Source organism: Pezoporus wallicus, unplaced genomic scaffold (genome assembly GCF_028554395.1).
Source record: "Pezoporus wallicus isolate ANWC-B61680 ecotype Strahan unplaced genomic scaffold, APGP_CSIRO_Pwel_v1 contig_818, whole genome shotgun sequence".
NCBI classification, from domain to species: Eukaryota; Metazoa; Chordata; class Aves; order Psittaciformes; family Psittacidae; genus Pezoporus; species Pezoporus wallicus.
The window spans coordinates 3,602,895-3,622,229 of record NW_026636248.1 but is presented as its reverse complement, the minus strand read 5'-3'; the positions used below and the strand labels follow the sequence as shown (position 1 = coordinate 3,622,229).

Sequence of the window (19,335 nt, the reverse complement as noted above, 5' to 3'; positions counted from 1 at the left end):
AACATTATCTAGAATACATGCCTTTATGTGCTCTTAACATTAAAGGGGAAGAACATTGTAATAACTGGGATTCAGAGTTGTGACATGGAGAAATTTGTCAAAGTTACAAGAACTGAGGGGATAATTGGGTACACTGTTTCTAGAGAGCATGCTTCACCACCACTACCAGAAAGAAGTCGCTTAGTACACATGCCTGCTTTAGAGAAGTTCTTTGAATACTACAGGACTTAAGCCTCATCCTCCTCTCCCTCCTCTTCAAATTCTCCCTGCTCATCAGCAGTGGCATCCTGGTACTGCTGGTATTCGGAGACCAGGTCATTCATGTTGCTCTCTGCCTCCGTGAACTCCATCTCATCCATGCCCTCACCGGTGTACCAGTGCAAGAAAGCCTTGCGCCGGAACATGGCCGTGAACTGCTCCGAGATCCTCTTGAAGAGCTCCTGGATAGCCGTGCTGTTGCCAATGAAGGTGGCGGACATCTTGAGGCCACGCGGGGGGATGTCGCAGACGGCCGTCTTCACGTTGTTGGGGATCCACTCCACAAAGTAGCTGCTGTTCTTGTTCTGCACGTTGAGCATCTGCTCGTCCACCTCCTTCATGGACATGCGGCCCCGGAAGATGGCGGCCACCGTCAGGTAGCGGCCGTGGCGTGGGTCGCAGGCGGCCATCATGTTCTTGGAGTCGAACATCTGCTGGGTGAGCTCGGGCACCGTCAGGGCTCGGTACTGCTGGCTGCCGCGGCTGGTGAGCGGCGCGAAGCCCGGCATGAAGAAGTGCAGCCGCGGGAAAGGCACCATGTTGACCGCCAGCTTGCGCAGGTCGGCGTTCAGCTGGCCGGGGAAGCGGAGGCAGGTGGTCACGCCGCTCATGGTGGCCGACACCAGGTGGTTGAGGTCCCCGTACGTCGGGGTGGTCAGCTTCAGGGTGCGGAAGCAGATGTCGTACAGGGCCTCGTTGTCGATGCAGTAGGTCTCGTCCGTGTTCTCCACCAGCTGGTGCACAGAGAGGGTGGCATTGTAGGGCTCCACCACCGTGTCCGACACCTTGGGAGAGGGCATGACGCTGAAGGTGTTCATGATGCGGTCGGGGTACTCCTCACGGATCTTGCTGATGAGCAGGGTGCCCATCCCAGAGCCCGTGCCACCACCCAGCGAGTGGGTCAGCTGGAAGCCCTGCAGGCAGTCGCAGCTCTCCGACTCCTTCCTCACCACATCCAGGACAGAGTCCACCAGCTCAGCGCCTTCCGTGTAGTGCCCCTTGGCCCAGTTGTTGCCAGCCCCGCTCTGACCTGCGGGGCACACCAGAAGCAAGGTGCTCCGTTAGTAGGCCCCCAAGCAGGAACAGAGATGATGTCACCTCTCCTGCCCCACAGCCTGCACCCCTCACCTTCATCCCCATCGTGCTACTGGCATTCAGGTCTCCCAGGGTCATCTGCATGCTTGCTCCAAGTCCTTTCTGTGCACAGAGCTCCCAGTCTGGGACTCCTCCATCCCACACTCACTCACCAAAGACAAAGTTGTCAGGCCGGAAGATCTGTCCAAAGGGGCCAGAGCGCACAGAGTCCATTGTGCCAGGCTCCAGGTCCACCAGGATGGCACGGGGGACGTATTTGTTACCTGCAGGAGAAACCAGCACCAGCATGAGCCCTACAGTTGACAGCCAGTGTCACAGGACCCCTGCTGTGCTCCATTCCACTTCCCTGCATTTTACTGGAGACACACTGTCTAGATCAAGACTACTGTGTTATCAGAGCCATTCTGAGAACAAAGCTCTCTTAGAGGAGTCACTGGCAGGTGACAGCTCTTTTTCAGGGATTTTTCCAGCCTTAGTGAGCTGGCATGTCTGCCCCGTTTATTTAAAGGCATCTGATGAAGCAGACACACTTACCAGCAGCTTCATTGTAGTAGACATTGATCCTTTCCAGCTGCAGGTCACTGTCCCCATGATAGCTGCCTGTGGGATCAATGCCATGCTCATCGCTGATGACCTCCCAGAACTAGAAATATTTGGAGAACAGCAGTTGTTAACCACAGCTGGCCAGTGCCAATCACACACACCAGCACAGTCTGTACATGCCATTTCCTGACCACTCCCTTGCATAGCAGCGCAGCTGCCCTGGAGGAAGGTGAGGCAGCACAGAAGGCTTTCCCTGACCACAGCAGCTGAAGGCAAGCAGGCAGCTGAGCACCAACCTGTGAGTTAATTCTTTTATTGCTTATATCCAAAGGATGACAGTGCCCAGGTATCTCAGCTTAGTCTTCTCCCATTGTCTAGCAGGGGCATAAGACACTCTAGGCATTTCAAGAAGATGACACCTGTAACACCCTCGGTGAGGGGGCTCTCTATAGCAGTGAAACACCTCTTGCTCCCTCAGCGGCCGGCACCAGTGAGGCGGGGAAGAAAGGGAGGCAGCAGGTCGGATGCCGCTGCTGCTCGTGGAAAAGCGGGGCGGGCAGCGAAAGGCGGGAGCCAGGGCACAGCCTAGCCGGCGCCCAGCACTGAGGAGGGTCAGACTGCCGGAGACGGGAGCAGGAGCCGCGATGCTTTATCAAGCCCCGGGCTACTCTCCCTTTGGGGACGGGGCGGCGTGCGACCCCAGGGTCCCACAGTCGCACACCGGGAATCGCCCCCCTCTCCCGCCCCTACCTTGGCGCCGATCTGGTTTCCGCACTGCCCGGCCTGGATGTGCACGATCTCACGCATGATGCTGGTGTCCCCTGCTGCCCCGCACGCACACCACCCTTCCACCGCTCCCGCACTCTCCACTGCGGAGGCCGCGCCCCGCGCCCCCCATTAAATCGGGCGCCGTGCCCCGCCCCGCCGGTGACTTCATGCGGCGGAGCCAATGGGCGCATGGGGTTGGGGTGGTGCTGTGGCGTTGTCTCCCGCTGCAGGGGGCTCCGGGCGGGCTGTGCGCGCCAGGACCGTCCGCGGTTGGAGTGCGGCGGGCGTGGAGCGCTGGAGGGGGTTCGCCCTCAGCCGGTGGGAGGGAGAGCGGCCGGAATTCCACACGGCGTGGTGGGTGTTGGGCCGAAAAGGTGGAAAATAAACCCAAAAACTCCAACCTCCCAAACTGCTCTTAGTGCACCTGTCGGGAGTTCATCCCATTACTTTCTTTGCCGCTGCTGTGTTTTTAGCACCTGTGAAACCTGTGTTTCTAGCTCAAGCCTCCGTAATCGTGTTTTGGTATGTTTTAAGCCCAAGAATCATCTCTCCATATCTCAGAGACCTGCAGCACATGGGGACTGGGTGGCTGCAATAGACCCCACAGCCATGCTCAAGCAGCACAACCCTGCTTCAGATAGTGCTGCCAAACCTGTGTGTGTAGAGCTCTGACCTCAGGAATGCAGAAGGCTGCCATGAAACTTGATGATGTTACTAAAGAATGGCTTTGTCTGGGAGTGATCTGGCTGCGATAGGAGTTGGAGCACACATAGGAGTGGGATAAGTGCAGGTCAAGGGAGGACATTCTCCCCCTCTGCTCTGGTGAGACCCCTACCTCTGACTCTGGAGTCCTCAGTACAGAAAAGACATGGACCTGTTGGAGGGGGTCCAGAGGAGAGACACAAAAATTATCAGAGGGATGGAACACCTCTACTACGAGGAAAGGCTGGAAGAGTTGGGGTTGTTCAGCCTGGAGAAGACTCCAGTGAGACCTTATTGTGGCCTTTCAGTTCTTAAAAGGGGCCTATAAGAAGATGGAGAAAGATTTCAGCAGGCCCTGTTGCAATAGGATTAGGGATGATAGTTTTAAAGAGGGGAGATTCAGGCTGGATGTGAGGAAAAGAATTCTTTGCAATGAGGGTGGTAAAACCCTGGCACAGGTTGGCCTGAAAGGTGGTGGATGTGCCATCCCAGGAGACCTTCAAGACCAGGCTGGGTGGGGCTCTGAGCAACCTGCTCTAGTTGAAGATGTCCCTGCTCATTGCAGGAGGATTGGACTAGATGACCTTTGAAGGTCCTTTCAATCCAAACCATTCTATGATTCTATGATAAGTTACATGCTGTCCTACCAGACACCTGCCACACATCTCATTTTGGAAGATTTTGGATCCTGCTCCCAGCATGTCTGCTTGCCCATCATAGAAATAAACTGAACAGATGTACATGGCAGATGACTGAGAGAGGAGCGACAAGTTCAAGAACAACAGTAAGAACACTATATTTGAACCAACTGAGATACACCTGAATCTGCACTGCTGCTGAGAAGGGTATCCAAAATAAATTTCAGCAGGGTCTATAATGGATTGTGCAGAAACTATTGAATGTGACTATAAAAACATTAATTGATTCACAGCTTTAAATTTTTCAATAGTGAAAGAAAGTTTGGCACACAGCTGGCTGGCTTGGTGAGGACAGCTTTACACAGAGACCAGGGAAGGGAGCTGACAACCCACAATCAAACAGGGAAGCAGTGGAGCATGTTAGCCTCATATTCAGCACAACAGACCTGGAAGGGGTCCCCCTCAAGCACAATATGAAGTGCTGAGGGGACAACATGGCAGGACATTGATGGAGGGAGGCAGTCTCTTTAGGAAGGATGGACTGGGAAGGCAAGGAAGGAGAGTCACCATTTGTGTGAGAGTAGCAGAAACGGACAGACCTCTGCCTGGGGGTGAATGGTGAGCCAGCTGAGATCTAAAGGGTCAGTATTAGTGGTCAAACCAATGTATACTATGCTGCGGTGGCTAAACACCTTCTGATCAGGAAGAGAAGTAAGTAAGACCTTTGGAGAACTAGAATTAGTCTTGCATTCACAGGCCCTAGTCCTCAAGGGGGACTTCAACATCCCCAATATCTGCTGTAGGGACAGCACAGCAGGGTACAAGCAATCCAGGAGTTTTGTGGAGTGCATTGATGATAATTTCCTGGCACAGATGACCAAGGAATTCAAAGGCAGACACACTGCTGGACCTGGTACTTACAAGCAAGGAAGAAGTCAGGGTTATGAAGGCTCAGGGCAGCCCTGGCTGCAGTGACCATGAGATAGTGGAGTTCAAGATCCCAATAGAAGAGAACAAGGCAACTTGCAGGATCACAGTTTCCTGATCTTCAGGAGAGCAGATGTTAGCCTTTCCAGGTATCTGTCTGGAAGAATCCTGCAGGAGATGGTCCTCAAGAAAAGAGTCCAGGATAGCTGGTTGATTTTCAGGAATCACCTCTTCCAGCCTCAAGAATGGCTCATGCCAACAAACAGGAAATCAAGCAAAGGTGGCAGGAGGCCTGTATGGATGAACAAGGAGCTTCTGAGTAAACACAAATAGAAAAAGGAAGCATTCAGGAGGTGGAAGTAGAGTAAGGTGATCCAGGAGCAACCAGTGTCTTAGTGTGCAGGGTTAGGAAAGGTTAGGAAAGTCAAAGCAAAGGATGTGAAAAAGACTTCTACAGGTCCATCTGCAGCAAAAGGGAGTCTTGGGAAAAAAATAGACCCACTACTGAATATGGCAGGGGACATTTTCAGTGAAAAAACGGCATAGGAAAAGCTCGACATAGAGAAACCTGAGGTACTGGAACATGTGTCATATGAGGAGAGGCTGAGATCTGGGACTGATTGTCCTGGAGAAGGTTCAGGGGAATCTTACAAATGTGTATAAATACTTTATGGGAAATAGTGAAAAAGATGGAGCAAGGCTTTTCTCAGTGGTGCCCAGTGCCAGTGGGAGAGGCAATGGGCACAAACCACAAATAAAAGAAATTCCCTCTAAACATAAGAAAAAACTTCTTTTTCTCTGACACAGGTTGCCCAGGGAGGTTTTGGACTCTCCATTCTTGGAGACATACAAAACCCAAGTGGACGCAACCCTGATTAACCTGCCCTAGCTGACCCTCCCAGGCAATCTCCAGAGGTCCTGGCCAATCTCCACAATTCTGTGATCATCTGAAAGGGAGAGGAAGGAGTGGGAGGCTGTGTGTGACCAACAAAACAGATGGGTTTGTTGATCTCTGTCACAATACACTACAACAATTGCAATTAAAACAGCTTCAAAACCACAGATTTTTGAAAAGGAGAGGTAAAAATTTATGTGGCAAATCATTACCACTATCAATAAGAAAGGTAACTGCAGCCAAAATAAACAAAGTTGTTTACATGTTACTCCTTAACGATACTTAACACAGTATAAATCAATGGATAATGTCAGTGGTTTCACTCAATGTTTTGCTTTATGGCAGGAAATACTAGTGGATAAGGAAGTACCTTATCTTTGCCCAGCATTTGGCTGCTTGGAAAAATACTTTGGTCATATTTTCAAAAGTGGCTTTCAGTTTGCTCCACTGAATTGACTTGCTTGTCAACTGCAGGTCTTTTTCTCCTGTAGCGCGGAAACCTCAGCTGCTGTGAAATGTCACAAGCAGGGACTGGCTCAAGCTTTGCAACACATGGAATTACATGTGGTGTTTTTACACATGGCTTTTTCAATCACAAAAAATCCAGACTTGTGCTGGCACTGAGATATTTTTCACCAAATTCCCTTGAAGTTTGTGTTCTTTATATCCCAGCTGTTGTCAGTATTTTCCTTTGACACATTTCTGCAATCCTTAATCACAGGCAGTCTTTGTTATTGCTCACACAACACATGCATATACATTTCTACTTGCTGTAGCCATAACTCACCCTTTTGAGCAGTAGTAGGCGGTTACATCTTCTCACTACCGGTGGAACTACAATACAATTGCACCTCTGGCATTCCTGGGGGCATCCACACAGGCATCAAAGGGCTTTTTGGGTGCCAAAGTGTTCCTGGAAATCTACAAAATACCAACTTGCATCATTTTGGTCCCTCTCCTGAAAGCACCTGAACATTCCTTGAGACGTCTTCTTCCCACCTACACAGTGTCCTCCTACTGTCCTTCATAGTTATTCCACTAAGGATTCTGAGCTTTTATTGGGAAACTAATTCTTAGATGCCATAGCACTGGTCTCTTTGTAAATCCGCTCTAGTTTCTGGGGGTGATATAGCTCCAGGGTTTAAAACTGAGTACCTAGAGAGAGGTAGATGTTTATGTGCATACCTTCCCTCACCTACAGCAATGCTGAACACCCGTGAGCACACAGTGAAGCAAATTAAATGTTGATCACTTGAATGTAAGTTCAGAACCCTCCATTTTGGAAAATGATTCAACAAATCTTAGCCCTCAGTGCTATTTAAGTAGATAGGGGAGTTCCCTGTTGTATTTTTTTAACACAGCTCCATAAACTCTAAGTGTTCATTGTTGCAAGTGAAATTCAAAACTCTCCCATTCACAGCAAGACAGTGCATGTGCCACTGGGCAGCCAAAGCTCTGCCAGCAGCCCCCCTGCCTGCTCCCTGCCTGCACCAAACCTTGTCTTCCCAGTTTCCAGGGCAACAGCAGAGCCCAGGAGATGGATGCACAAGGGAGGCAACAGGGTTCCCACAACATTTTCACGTCTGTCTGTAATTTCCCATTGTTCGGAAAAGAATCACAAATGTACAAATGTGACAGCTGCTCAAGCATACAAAATGTCTGCCTGTGGCTTCAGTCTCACTTACTTGCGATGGGTGACGTCACATATTGCTCAGGCGTGTATACCAGAGACCACATGATGTTTTGAGTCTTTCTGAAGGTACTCGAACGAGCAGGCTCTGTTCATCAGCTTATTGTTTGCCTCCTATCTCATAACGGTGATATTCCCATCTGATGAGGACTGTCTGAGGTCACCTTTAGAACCCAGTGCTAATCATTTGCAATGTGCATGCAGATAAAAGAATATTTCTGACAGCAAAAGGGTGGAATAATTGTGAAGGAGGTTTTAATTCTAGTAATAAAATACCAAAAAGGAAAATCTATTTTTATTTCAAAATTACAACCTACCACAGGCGCTAAAGCAATTAAATACTACACAGCTGAGCATGCTTTTATGAATGAGCAAAAGCAGTTTCATTGCAGAGTCCTCTGTACGTGTGTTTATTGTGCCTCAGGGTTTGTGTGTTTGGCGAAGGACAAAAGAGGAGAGAGAATAAACGTGTGAGAGAGCATCACATAACAAAGCTATTTAGGGCACTGCAAATCTAAAATCACCCGTGTTCCTTTTGAGGGAAGAACTGTTTGTTCATGAACACAATATTTCTTCCACACCCTATGGTTTCTCTTGTGAACTTAGATTATAGCCACCCAGAGTCAGGAATTTCTGTGAATGTCATTGTGCAGGACACAGCAGACAGAACCCCACTCATCTGGCTTCCAAGGTCACCATAAACACGATCACATGTTGCAAAATTACTCCAGGAAGAAAAAAACATGTTGAGCATCATCAGGCAGCAATTTACTGAGAAGAAGGGCAAAACAATGCAGCCTCTCATTATTTCTGCTTGGCACACCAGATGTGATGGGGCAGGAGCCAGATGGCTGCCCCCATCCAGACTGCATCTACCTTTTAAGATTGCTCAGTAGATGAAATACGTCTGCTATCTCTACAAACTGGGTCCTTCAGTCAAGAGATGACTAAGATTCCAGCACCAGTATAAATGAAAAACTGATATCATGTTTTCTAGGTTACTTTATATCTTGCACATCATCAAGAACAAGGCACAGATAGCAACTTTGATCTGCTAGTCACTGTTTCTTTTATTCCTTAGCCTCCTTGCTTTATCTTGCAATCCAGTAGTTACTTGTAACTCAAACTGATACTGAACAAACTCCAAACTTCATCCTTTGATGTCTGCTAAGAGATGCAGTAGTTTGTGGTGGGATTCAATGTACATGCTTTAAAGTTGCCATGGTTCTCTGCAGGAGAGTTGAGGGTGCCATCACACCAGGTGGTTGAATCTACTGAACATCTTGCTCTGCTCCCTCCTGCTTCCAGCTGCCTGCCTTTTCCTCCTCCTTTGCACCAGTTCTCCCCCTGGTGCACTCCGTAATCCAAGAAGAAGCTTCTTCCCCATCCCCAGTTTACTGTCTCTAACTATGAAGTTTAGGGAGCTTAACTGACTGGTAGAGGGGTCAGACATGCCCTGGAGCTGCCTAAGGGAAATAACACAAAGGTAACATCTGAAGAAAGGCAAGGGAAATAGGACCATCCCTTTTAGCAGCTGGAAGATACTGAATCAGTCCAGCCCAGTCAATTGGCGGTTTTCTCAATGCACTGGAAATCTCTAATGCAAGCTTTCTCACAGCCTGCTAGGGTAGAGCTGGAATCACAGCTGGAATTTCCAAAAACCAGCCATACAATTAATTTATTAACTATAAGACCAGCATTGTGCTGGATGCAGAGCAGCAGACTGTAAGTCAATGCTTGAATTTCATTTCATGTTTGTAAAGCTTGTTGTGAGGCCATTTGAATCCAGCTTGAAAACCCTGTTTAATTATTCACCACGGAGGCAGGCAGTATCTTTCTATTACATTCACAGAAAATGTGGAAACATTTTTCAGTGCAAAACAACAGAGGACTGTTGACTGAACAAGCTACACAACCTCTGCCAGGGTAGCCACTTTGTCCTCTGAAGCAAGTGTTTTCGCGTTCTGCTTAAGCTGGGTTATTAACCCGTTTGCTATTTGCTCTTTGCAATGATAGTGACACTCTTGCCAAAAAGAAAAGAAAGTATGCCCTAAACTTACCAAGTAAGAAAAATAATCTGGTTATCAAAGATGACATACAAGATAAATTGAGACCACTTAGAAAATCTCTACCCTGCATGAACGAGATGTTAGTAAACAATAATTTAACAAAGCTGACTTGATTTTCTCCCTTATGAGAGGAATTCTGGCTGTGAGGGAAAAATGACTCTGAGTGAGGAGGAGGGAATGACCTACTCTTAAATTATTTCTTTTTTTTTTTTCCACACACTTCAAAAAGACACTTTTTCTCTCTGGCAGAGTCACAAATAAAATCCTTGAAATGGGATTGAAGCAGGGAAACAGTTTGCTGCTTGTTAAACTGCTCAGGGAGAGGAAAGAGTTGTCACCTGCACTGTGTCCTTTGCTGGCAGAAGGGGAAGGGGGAGGAACAGGCTTCACAGCTCCCCTGATACCCTCCCCTTGCCTCAGATTCAAATGCTCGGAGGGCTCCAGCTGGACAAGTGTCCAAGAGAGTCAGGGCCAAGAAACGTCTTTTTTCAAAATGCACCATGGCCTCAGGCACTTTCCTGTGACTGAATGCTTCCATTTTAGATTTACATGTAGGCAAGCTAAAGATAACAGCCATCTAAAATGGAAGAATCTGAGCTCCAAGAGACTGCTCTTTCCCGTCTTAATAACAAACAGGCCTGGACAGGTAATTGCTGGAGTATCAAAAGACAGGTGCTTATAGCATGAATACATTTTAGATTTCTTCAAGAATTTCAGAATTCTTTAAGCACATATATTTGCACAGATACCTAGAAAGACCTACAAGCACTATACAAAGTATGCAGCATGTGATATCATCATCCATAAGCAGATCTGCCTGCACAGAAGATTAGGATTTTGACTCATTTTTCAGAGAATTGGCTGGAGAAGAGACCAAAGATCTGGATTTCCCTTCTTTCCTCAGGTTATAAATCCTATTGCTACTTTGGTTTACTGTGTTCTTCACCTCATACCTTTTGGCAAGATACACCTGTCAACAAGATGGGCCTCCGGTTTAATTCTTAGATTATCACATTCATTCGACCACTGTATGTTTAGTGCAACCCGGTTTCTGATGTATAGGGACACCTCACATATGCTGAGAACTGTTAATGCTCCCACCTGGCAGACCAGGAAACACCTGTTAGAAAACAGATGTAGGACTGTGTTCTCAACAGGTACTTAAGCGGTTTGAAGAACCAGACCACATATTGGACTATCCTTTCACAACGCTGACAGACCAGTCTACAGTCAGTCTACACTGATGTACCAGTCTATAGTGGTACAACAGCATAGACTGAGGTCCCAGAACCAAACAGCAATGAGAAATTAGGCGAGATGGCATCTCGGTGCTACCACACCTCATTCCATTTCTATTTAAATCTACATACTACCTGTAGCTGCTTTTTACAGCCTTATTTAGACTTATCATCTTATATCTACCAAGACAAACATTTGAGTTGTTTGCCTTGGTCAAGACATTTTGCTAATGTGCTTAAAAATACCACATTCTTAAAGGGAACAAAAAGAGAGGTTGTTCCTTCCCCAACACCATCAGCTCTAATTGTCAACAAAGGCCACCACTGATACGTTGAAACAAAAATATAATGCTTGATATTATTAACTTCTGTTTCAACACAAATGAATCATTGTAAGTGGTTTAAGCAGCACACCACTAAGTCTGTACTATCTATACTCATTTTTTCCAAACAGGATACCTCATGCAAGACCTTTAGCCTCATAGGCATCGTTCATCACATGGACAAATCAACACCCAATGGAGGTTAAGGCAGTCAGATTACTCAATTTGAAACCATTTCCATGGCTCTGCTTTCTTTGTGAAACAGAAAAAGTGCAACTATGAGCACTTGTGAAGACATCTGTTTGTTGTTTGGCATACAGCAGTCAGTCTCCGGTTTTTATAGTGAATGGTCTCCTGGGTGATACATACAGCTAAAGCTAAAAGATCCAACAAAAAGAAAATGGTACTGCAGCCCACAGGCCCACTGAGGAGACTCATTCTCCCTTATAGTTGACTTACTGTTCCCATCAAGAAGTTCTGAACCTTTCCTTTACATCTTCGAGTATCTCTATTCCCAGTATTTCTCTCAGCTACCAAAATAAGTTTGATTTTTTTTTTTAAATGATTATGACTAGCAAATATGATGCATAGGATTTAGGAAAGGACATGCTGCTGTCTAAAGTATCTCTATTTATGGCTTCTCTTCCACAACAGAAACAGGAAAAAAAAAAACAAAACAATGAAACAGAATACAGCAATGTAGGCTGATGCCCTGCTTCCTAGTAAGGGAGCTGTAGTGAAATGTGTCTCTTGTGTAGCTATATTTAAGGGTTAGCTAGAGACAGAGTGTAATTACACTAAGAATTACAAGCTAGACATGCTGAACACTAGTGAAACCTGCTATGGAAAGGCAAGGACCAGGTTCTCATCCTTTAAACTTTATTTCAATTCATTTGCTGGCTCTCCTCCTCAGCTTTACAAAGCTGTATGATAAACAGTTTCAAGTGCAACCCAGCTAGGTAATTCCAAGGGAAGGTTACTCTGACAACCAGATAAGGTGCTATTTCCCCAAAGGGCCTGAGGCAGCATGTATTCCCTCAGTTACTAAAACAACCTCAATGTGTTTAATGCTTAATCCTGTAACTGCTCAAGAGCTAGGAAATACAAGTACTACTATAGATATATACAGCTCTATATGTTTACTGACAGTTAAGGCAGCTTAAGTGCCTCTCACCCTTCTTTACATGCTGTACATCAGAAATGAAGCATATAGACCAGAGAAAAGCTTTACCAAGTGCCTGTTGTCCTTCATTCCAGGTTAATAGGTTTATCAGCAAAGGAACAGGGTATACCCAGAGCAGCATCTACAGGCAGTGAAGTCAATTAACAGAGCTAAACCAGGCAAGATATTATGCACAGCAGCTCCCTTTTGTCTTTATTCCACTAATGCCTTGCAACCATTTCATTGAAGGATTACAAAAGAGGCAGCACACGTGGATATCAGCTCTTTCAGGGCCACCATAATTGTAGCATTGGCAGCAGCTCTCAAAGCAACACTTTCAGTACCGGAAAATTCCCCTAAGTGATGGTTGTGTGAACTAAGGACTATGCATACATTGGGCAACTGCTGTACTCAATGAGGGATTTTACTTGTTTCATAGAAAAGACTTGGACCCTGTAACTTCTGACAGCTGCCTTTTAGATTCACTCAGGGTTCCTGCATCCTCTAAGCATAGAGTCACATTGATTCCTACTTGCTCACTGTAATGAAACCACACTTACCTTCACAAAGATGCACAACAGGGTGCTGCTACACTGCTCTCTCAGGTCTGTTTCCTGCTGCAGGGACCAAGAGCACCAAACAGTCCTGTAAATGTGTAACTTGTGAGGCAGGAGACTGCTCTTGTTAAGGTATTGATAGATTACTATTTCAAGACTGCATGTATGCTCTAGGCAGCATTTCAAGCCATGTTACCTAAAAAACTAGCCATCATCTTTCATCATCTAAATGGAATTTATTGCTTGGTGAGTCAATCCCTTTACAGTTAAGGGCAGATTAGTGGCTATTTTTGGGAAACAGTTTTATACCTGAAGAAGAAGCAGTTCGGGTTCTTAATGAAGCTCAAGTTGTATGTTAGTACAGACCCATGCCTCTTTGCATGGACTTTTTATACTGAGAGAGGAAGGTTAGGGGAAAGATAAAACGTCTCGGGTTCAAGTCAAATTTCAGGCAGCCACCCATACATATGTACTATAGGCCCTGGAACAAGTTGACTAATTGCTGCTGAATGGCAGAGGGGAAAGCCTGGAGCTATCCTGTCAAATCAGTTTTGACAGCTTGTAATGTGGGCTTCAATACCTTCTTGCTGACCTCACTACTATGTACATCCATGAATAGGAGATGCAGGATTCTCAAGTGCAGGGTCTTGTTTCTATTAGCCAAGGCAGCTTTCTGCTAGACAGAGGAGTGTCCCAACAATGAATCCACAGTTTCCATAAATTAGCTGCCATCTTAAGCTGAGCAACTCCATCTTCATGCTGTTAAATTCACAGCCTAAGAAATCTTGTTTTATTGAACTTAGCCTTTCACTAAGGTTAAGGAAAAATACCCAAGAAGTGAAGCTACAGAAAACCACACGAGAGTTCTCTTACTCTAGAGAGAAATAAGAAAGAGGAGACAGTTTAGGACACAAAAAGCCTTTATGTTTGAGAAGTTAACCATTTCAACAGAGGACTCAGAAGTATTTTTGCAACTACTGTTACATTGGACAGTCAAGGATACAAAACTGCTGACAGAAGCAACAGTGGAGAGCACCAAATTAAAAAATGCATGCTTCAGCACAACTGCACAGATTCCTTCTCTCAATGAACACTTGCCTGCTCAGACTATACTTAACTCCTACCCATTTCAACCTTATGCCTCATCCTCCTCTCCCTCCTCTTCAAATTCTCCCTGCTCATCAGCAGTGGCATCCTGGTACTGCTGGTATTCGGAGACCAGGTCATTCATGTTGCTCTCTGCCTCCGTGAACTCCATCTCATCCATGCCCTCACCGGTGTACCAGTGCAAGAAAGCCTTGCGCCGGAACATGGCCGTGAACTGCTCCGAGATCCTCTTGAAGAGCTCCTGGATAGCCGTGCTGTTGCCAATGAAGGTGGCGGACATCTTGAGGCCACGCGGGGGATGTCGCAGACGGCCGTCTTCACGTTGTTGGGGATCCACTCCACAAAGTAGCTGCTGTTCTTGTTCTGCACGTTGAGCATCTGCTCGTCCACCTCCTTCATGGACATGCGGCCCCGGAAGATGGCGGCCACCGTCAGGTAGCGGCCGTGGCGTGGGTCGCAGGCGGCCATCATGTTCTTGGAGTCGAACATCTGCTGGGTGAGCTCGGGCACCGTCAGGGCTCGGTACTGCTGGCTGCCGCGGCTGGTGAGCGGCGCGAAGCCCGGCATGAAGAAGTGCAGCCGCGGGAAAGGCACCATGTTGACCGCCAGCTTGCGCAGGTCGGCGTTCAGCTGGCCGGGGAAGCGGAGGCAGGTGGTCACGCCGCTCATGGTGGCCGACACCAGGTGGTTGAGGTCCCCGTACGTCGGGGTGGTCAGCTTCAGGGTGCGGAAGCAGATGTCGTACAGGGCCTCGTTGTCGATGCAGTAGGTCTCGTCCGTGTTCTCCACCAGCTGGTGCACAGAGAGGGTGGCATTGTAGGGCTCCACCACCGTGTCCGACACCTTGGGAGAGGGCATGACGCTGAAGGTGTTCATGATGCGGTCGGGGTACTCCTCACGGATCTTGCTGATGAGCAGGGTGCCCATCCCAGAGCCCGTGCCACCACCCAGCGAGTGGGTCAGCTGGAAGCCCTGCAGGCAGTCGCAGCTCTCCGACTCCTTCCTCACCACATCCAGGACAGAGTCCACCAGCTCAGCGCCTTCCGTGTAGTGCCCCTTGGCCCAGTTGTTGCCAGCCCCGCTCTGACCTGCGGGGCACACCAGAAGCAAGGTGCTCCGTTAGTAGGCCCCCAAGCAGGAACAGAGATGATGTCACCTCTCCTGCCCCACAGCCTGCACCCCTCACCTTCATCCCCATCGTGCTACTGCCATTCATGTCCCCCAGGGTCACCTGCATGCTTGCTCCAAGTCCTTTTCTGTGCACAGAGCTCCCAGTCTGGGACTCCTCCATCCCACACTCACTCACCAAAGACAAAGTTGTCAGGCCGGAAGATCTGTCCAAAGGGGCCAGAGCGCACAGAGTCCATTGTGCCAGGCTCCAGGTCCACCAGGATGGCACGGGGGACGTATTTGTTACCTGTAGGAGAAACCAGCACCAGCATTATGGGAGCCCTACTGTGCTCTCTTCTGCCTCACCACAATTCATTGCCTAGGAATTGCTCATGACTTGGAGGATTAGTGAATTTGGGGATTGGAATACAAAGCATCTTGCCGTACAAAGAGATGCGGAGAAAATGGGGACTGTTCAGCCTGTAGAAGAGAATGCTGAATGGAAGCCTCATAGCACGCTTCTAATATCTGAAGGGGGCCTATAAGGATACTGGGGAAGGACTCCATTAGGAAATTTAGTTATAGGACAAGGGGTTGTGGGTTTAAACTTAAACTGGGGAAGTTTACGTTAGATACAAGGAAGAAATTCTTTACTGTGAGGGTGGTGAGGCACTGGAATGGGTTGCCCAGGGAAGTGGCAAATGCTCCATCCTTAGCAGTGTTTGAAGCCAGGTTGGAAGGGGCTTTAAGCAACCTGGTCTAGTGCTAGGTATCCCTGCCCCTGGCAGAGGGGGTGGATGATCTTCAAGTTTCGTCCAACCCAAACCATTCTATAATTCCATGATTTAAGCTGTGCCTGGGCACCACCCACAGCAGGGAGGGCGAGGGCACAGCCTCCATGGCAGGAGGCACTGGGGGCCGCCTCAGCTGCCAACCCCAGCGGCACAGGAAAGAAACTCATTACAGGGGGTCCTTACCGGTGGCTTCATTGTAGTAGACATTGATCCTTTCCAGCTGCAGGTCGCTGTCCCCGTGGTAGCTGCCCGTGGGGTCGATTCCATGCTCATCACTGATGACCTCCCAGAACTGCGGGGACCGGGTGGGGTTAACGGGAGGTGAAGGGGGGCCAGCGCCGCCACGCCCCGCCCGCGCCCCCCCCGGCCAAAGCCCCGCCACGTGGCGCGCGGGGATTTGCCACGCGTGGGGGCGGCCCCCGCCAGACGCGGACACCACCGCGCCCCTGCCCCCCCCCCGACGGGAGGGGTGTGGCACCGGATCGGTGCCCCCTTCACCCGCCACACCAGGGACCCGCAGCCCGGGGGGGGCCGATGCACGGCACCGCCGCACCCCCTAGTCTTCCCCCAGCCGAAAGGCGCGCCGAGCCCACACCGCGGAACCCCCTCATGTCGCGACAGCCAGGAACCGCCCGCGCAGACGCTCCCGCGGCGGTGCTCCCCTCCGCAGCCGGAACACGGGTTCTCCCTGAAGCGCTCTCCGCGGGACACGCGGTGCCTGGCTGGAGCGGGCACCGCCCCACGCCCGGCAGCGCTCCGCGCACGGAGCTCCCGATAGACGGCCAGGACGCCGGCACGTACCTTGGCGCCGATCTGGTTTCCGCACTGCCCGGCCTGGATGTGCACGATCTCACGCATGGTGCCGGTGTTCGCTGTTGCCCCTCTCTCGCACCTTCTCCGCCTGCTCTCACGCTCTCTGCTGCGGCGGCCGCGCCCCGCGGCCCCCATTAAATCGGGCGCCGTGCCCCGCCCCGCCGGTGACTTCATGCGGGAGAAGCGCGGAGCCAATGGGCGTTCGGGGGCGGGGCGTGGCTGCGGCATTGTCTCCCGCAGCGGGGGGCGGGGCCTGCGGTAAGGGGCGGGGCGTCCCGGGAGCGGGCGCGGCGCACCGGTACCGGTACCACCGCCCGTGCTCCGGCGCCCCGTTTCACTGCTGACCCCGGGGACAAAGGCGCCCAGGACGGTTGTGGGGCCCCGTCCTGGGCCGTCCGTGTGTAACCCTGCCCCGTCGCCCCGCCGCACGCGCCCTTTGTCCGGAGGCAACCGCAGCCTTTTGTTCCCCGGGACGAGCAGCTTTCCCTGCCGCAGCAGCGGGCGTTGCCGCGGGGAGGAGGGGGAGCCCGGCGGCTGCCCCCGCCCCCCACCGGTGCCTCCATTCACACGGCGCTGGCGGGGGACTCCACTACCCGCGGGGCGCCACAAGCGCCGGTAGCTGCTGCCCATCTGCCCGCACAAGTCCACACCCGCGAGCAGCAGCCCCGCACCTCGGGCAAGGAGCCCTCGGACGGACTGTGCCTCGTAAACCCCTGTCAGCCGGCCCTGCCCTCTACTTAGCCGTCCACTGGCTGCTACCACCAGCGGCCCTCGTCCAGACAGCAGGCCGCCGGTGCCGCCCGCAGGGCGCTTGGGCTTTTGAGGGAAAAGGGGTGTCCCTCGGATCGGCAGCGATCAGCTCTTGCAAATGCTCGGATAGCTGTGGATTTTCACACGCTGAGGGGTGAAGAAAGGGAAGAACTTGGGGTTATCAAGGGAGGGTTGAAGATGTACGCCCAGAGGTGCTTTCCCCGAGCTATTTGGGAGCATCCCGGTATGGCACAACGGCCGCAGAGGGAGAGGGCGGGGAGGAGGAGGAGGTGGGGGGGAGGAAGAGCACGGGAGGGCGGCACGGTCCTCACCGCACCCGGTGCCCTGCGGGGAGGCCAGCGCGGCGTGTCGGCTCCTCGTGGGTGCCGCCTGTTCCACAGTAGTGTTACCGAGGGTGCGGCGATGGCAGGGAGCGGCCCCCCCGGGAAGGCTGCCCAGAGCTCCGGCAGGCGCGGGCAGATTGCCCGCAACCAGCGCCGGGCTGTACCCGCCTGAACCTCACTAAACCCCAATACACCCGAGTTTAGCGACCCCACTAGAGGAAGGCTACAGCTATTCTAGAGGGGCAGATGAAAGTTCATCACCATTTCCAATCCCTATCCCTTCAGTATACTCTTTCCTTTGTTCTATCCGGGTGTCGACTCCCCTAATCTTTCTAACCTCGTTTATGCAGGTCGATAACCCTGCCTGTGGATCACTCCAGATCGGATTTTACACTCTTCCCAGGCGATCTGCAGAAAGACCCGGTTCCCTCTGATGACTATGCCAAAGCATCCACACCTTTCTTTTGTTCGCCTTGCGGGAAGAAGGCATCCCAGCCCCACAAAGGGGATTCTAGAAAAGACACCCTCATGTTCGTCTCTTCAACAGTGATTTTGAAAAAATAAATCTGATCACTTGCACTCCCTCTGAAATGTGTTTTTGCTGATCTAAGCTAAGGAGCGAATTTATTATTTGGTTGACCACGCTTCAGGAGCAAAGTGTAGCCTTAATCCCAAGCAAACTTTTTCTTTTTTTTTCTTCTTCTTCTTTTTGTGGCATGTTAACTGCATAATCAACATCCACATCTAGAATAACCTGTTTAAAAACACCTTGCAGATTAGCAGCTCCAGTGGATTAGCAACTGACCGCTTCAGGTAAGGATTCAAAGCAATGCCAGCCTTTCCCATGGCTGCGATGGGTGTGCACTTGAGAACGCTGGTGCAGCAAAACCCCGTTACAGCAGAGCTGGTGCGAAATACAGGTACCATGGCTGCTTGCCACTGTTATTTCCACATATTCTGTGTATTGTACAGTGCGTATTACTTATTTACTAGAAGAATTACTGTCATTTCAGCACGAAAGGGGGGAGCTGATTTTACACACACTCCATACCTACGTTAAGCTCATTTCTAACAGCTTGAGGCTTCAAAGGAAGCCATTTTAAAATCTAATTCAAGGAAAACGGATTATTAACACTGGAGGAAAGATCCCCACCCCAACTGCTTCATCTTCAAATAAAATTCACATTTTGAAGGTGGGGGGATTCAAGTATATCTCCTGTATGGAACTTGTTGAGACTGGAAGAAAACAAAACACTATGAAAGATTTGCTTCTAAAATGAACAGCATTACTGAGGGATGAGGGAGGAAATACAGGTCTAGCTTTTCTGCAGCCCTTAAATGAGACCCTTTAGAGGCGAACAGCAGCCCTCCTCCGCTTCAGGAGCCCTCAGACAAGGTCCACCTTAATTCGAAGGTAAGCTTTGGAAGCGGCGGTTTTCCTGAAGGTTCAGCGTAGCATATTGGGAATTATTTGCAGTAAAATGAACTGTTCATCTGTTGGCTGCCGGTGGCTCTCTCTCCCCTCTCTGTATTTGCCTCACATCGAAATATG

General features: G+C 49.9%; 1 protein-coding gene and 1 pseudogene across 1 annotated transcript; both read right to left on the bottom strand.

Moving 5' to 3' along the window:
- Nucleotides 1-4: 4 nt before the first annotated feature.
- On the bottom strand, nt 5-2,741 carry LOC130593875 (tubulin beta-1 chain). Its single transcript, XM_057399335.1, has 4 exons — nt 2,647-2,741; nt 1,888-1,996; nt 1,506-1,616; nt 5-1,288 (listed from the first exon to the last, which is right to left on the bottom strand). Exons 1-4 carry the CDS (start codon nt 2,701-2,703, stop codon nt 228-230), a joined length of 1,338 nt encoding a protein of 445 aa, XP_057255318.1. The 5' UTR covers nt 2,704-2,741; the 3' UTR covers nt 5-227.
- An 11,026-nt stretch (nt 2,742-13,767) lies between these two features.
- On the bottom strand, nt 13,768-16,834 carry LOC130593874 (tubulin beta-2 chain-like; annotated as a pseudogene).
- Nucleotides 16,835-19,335: the final 2,501 nt, after the last annotated feature.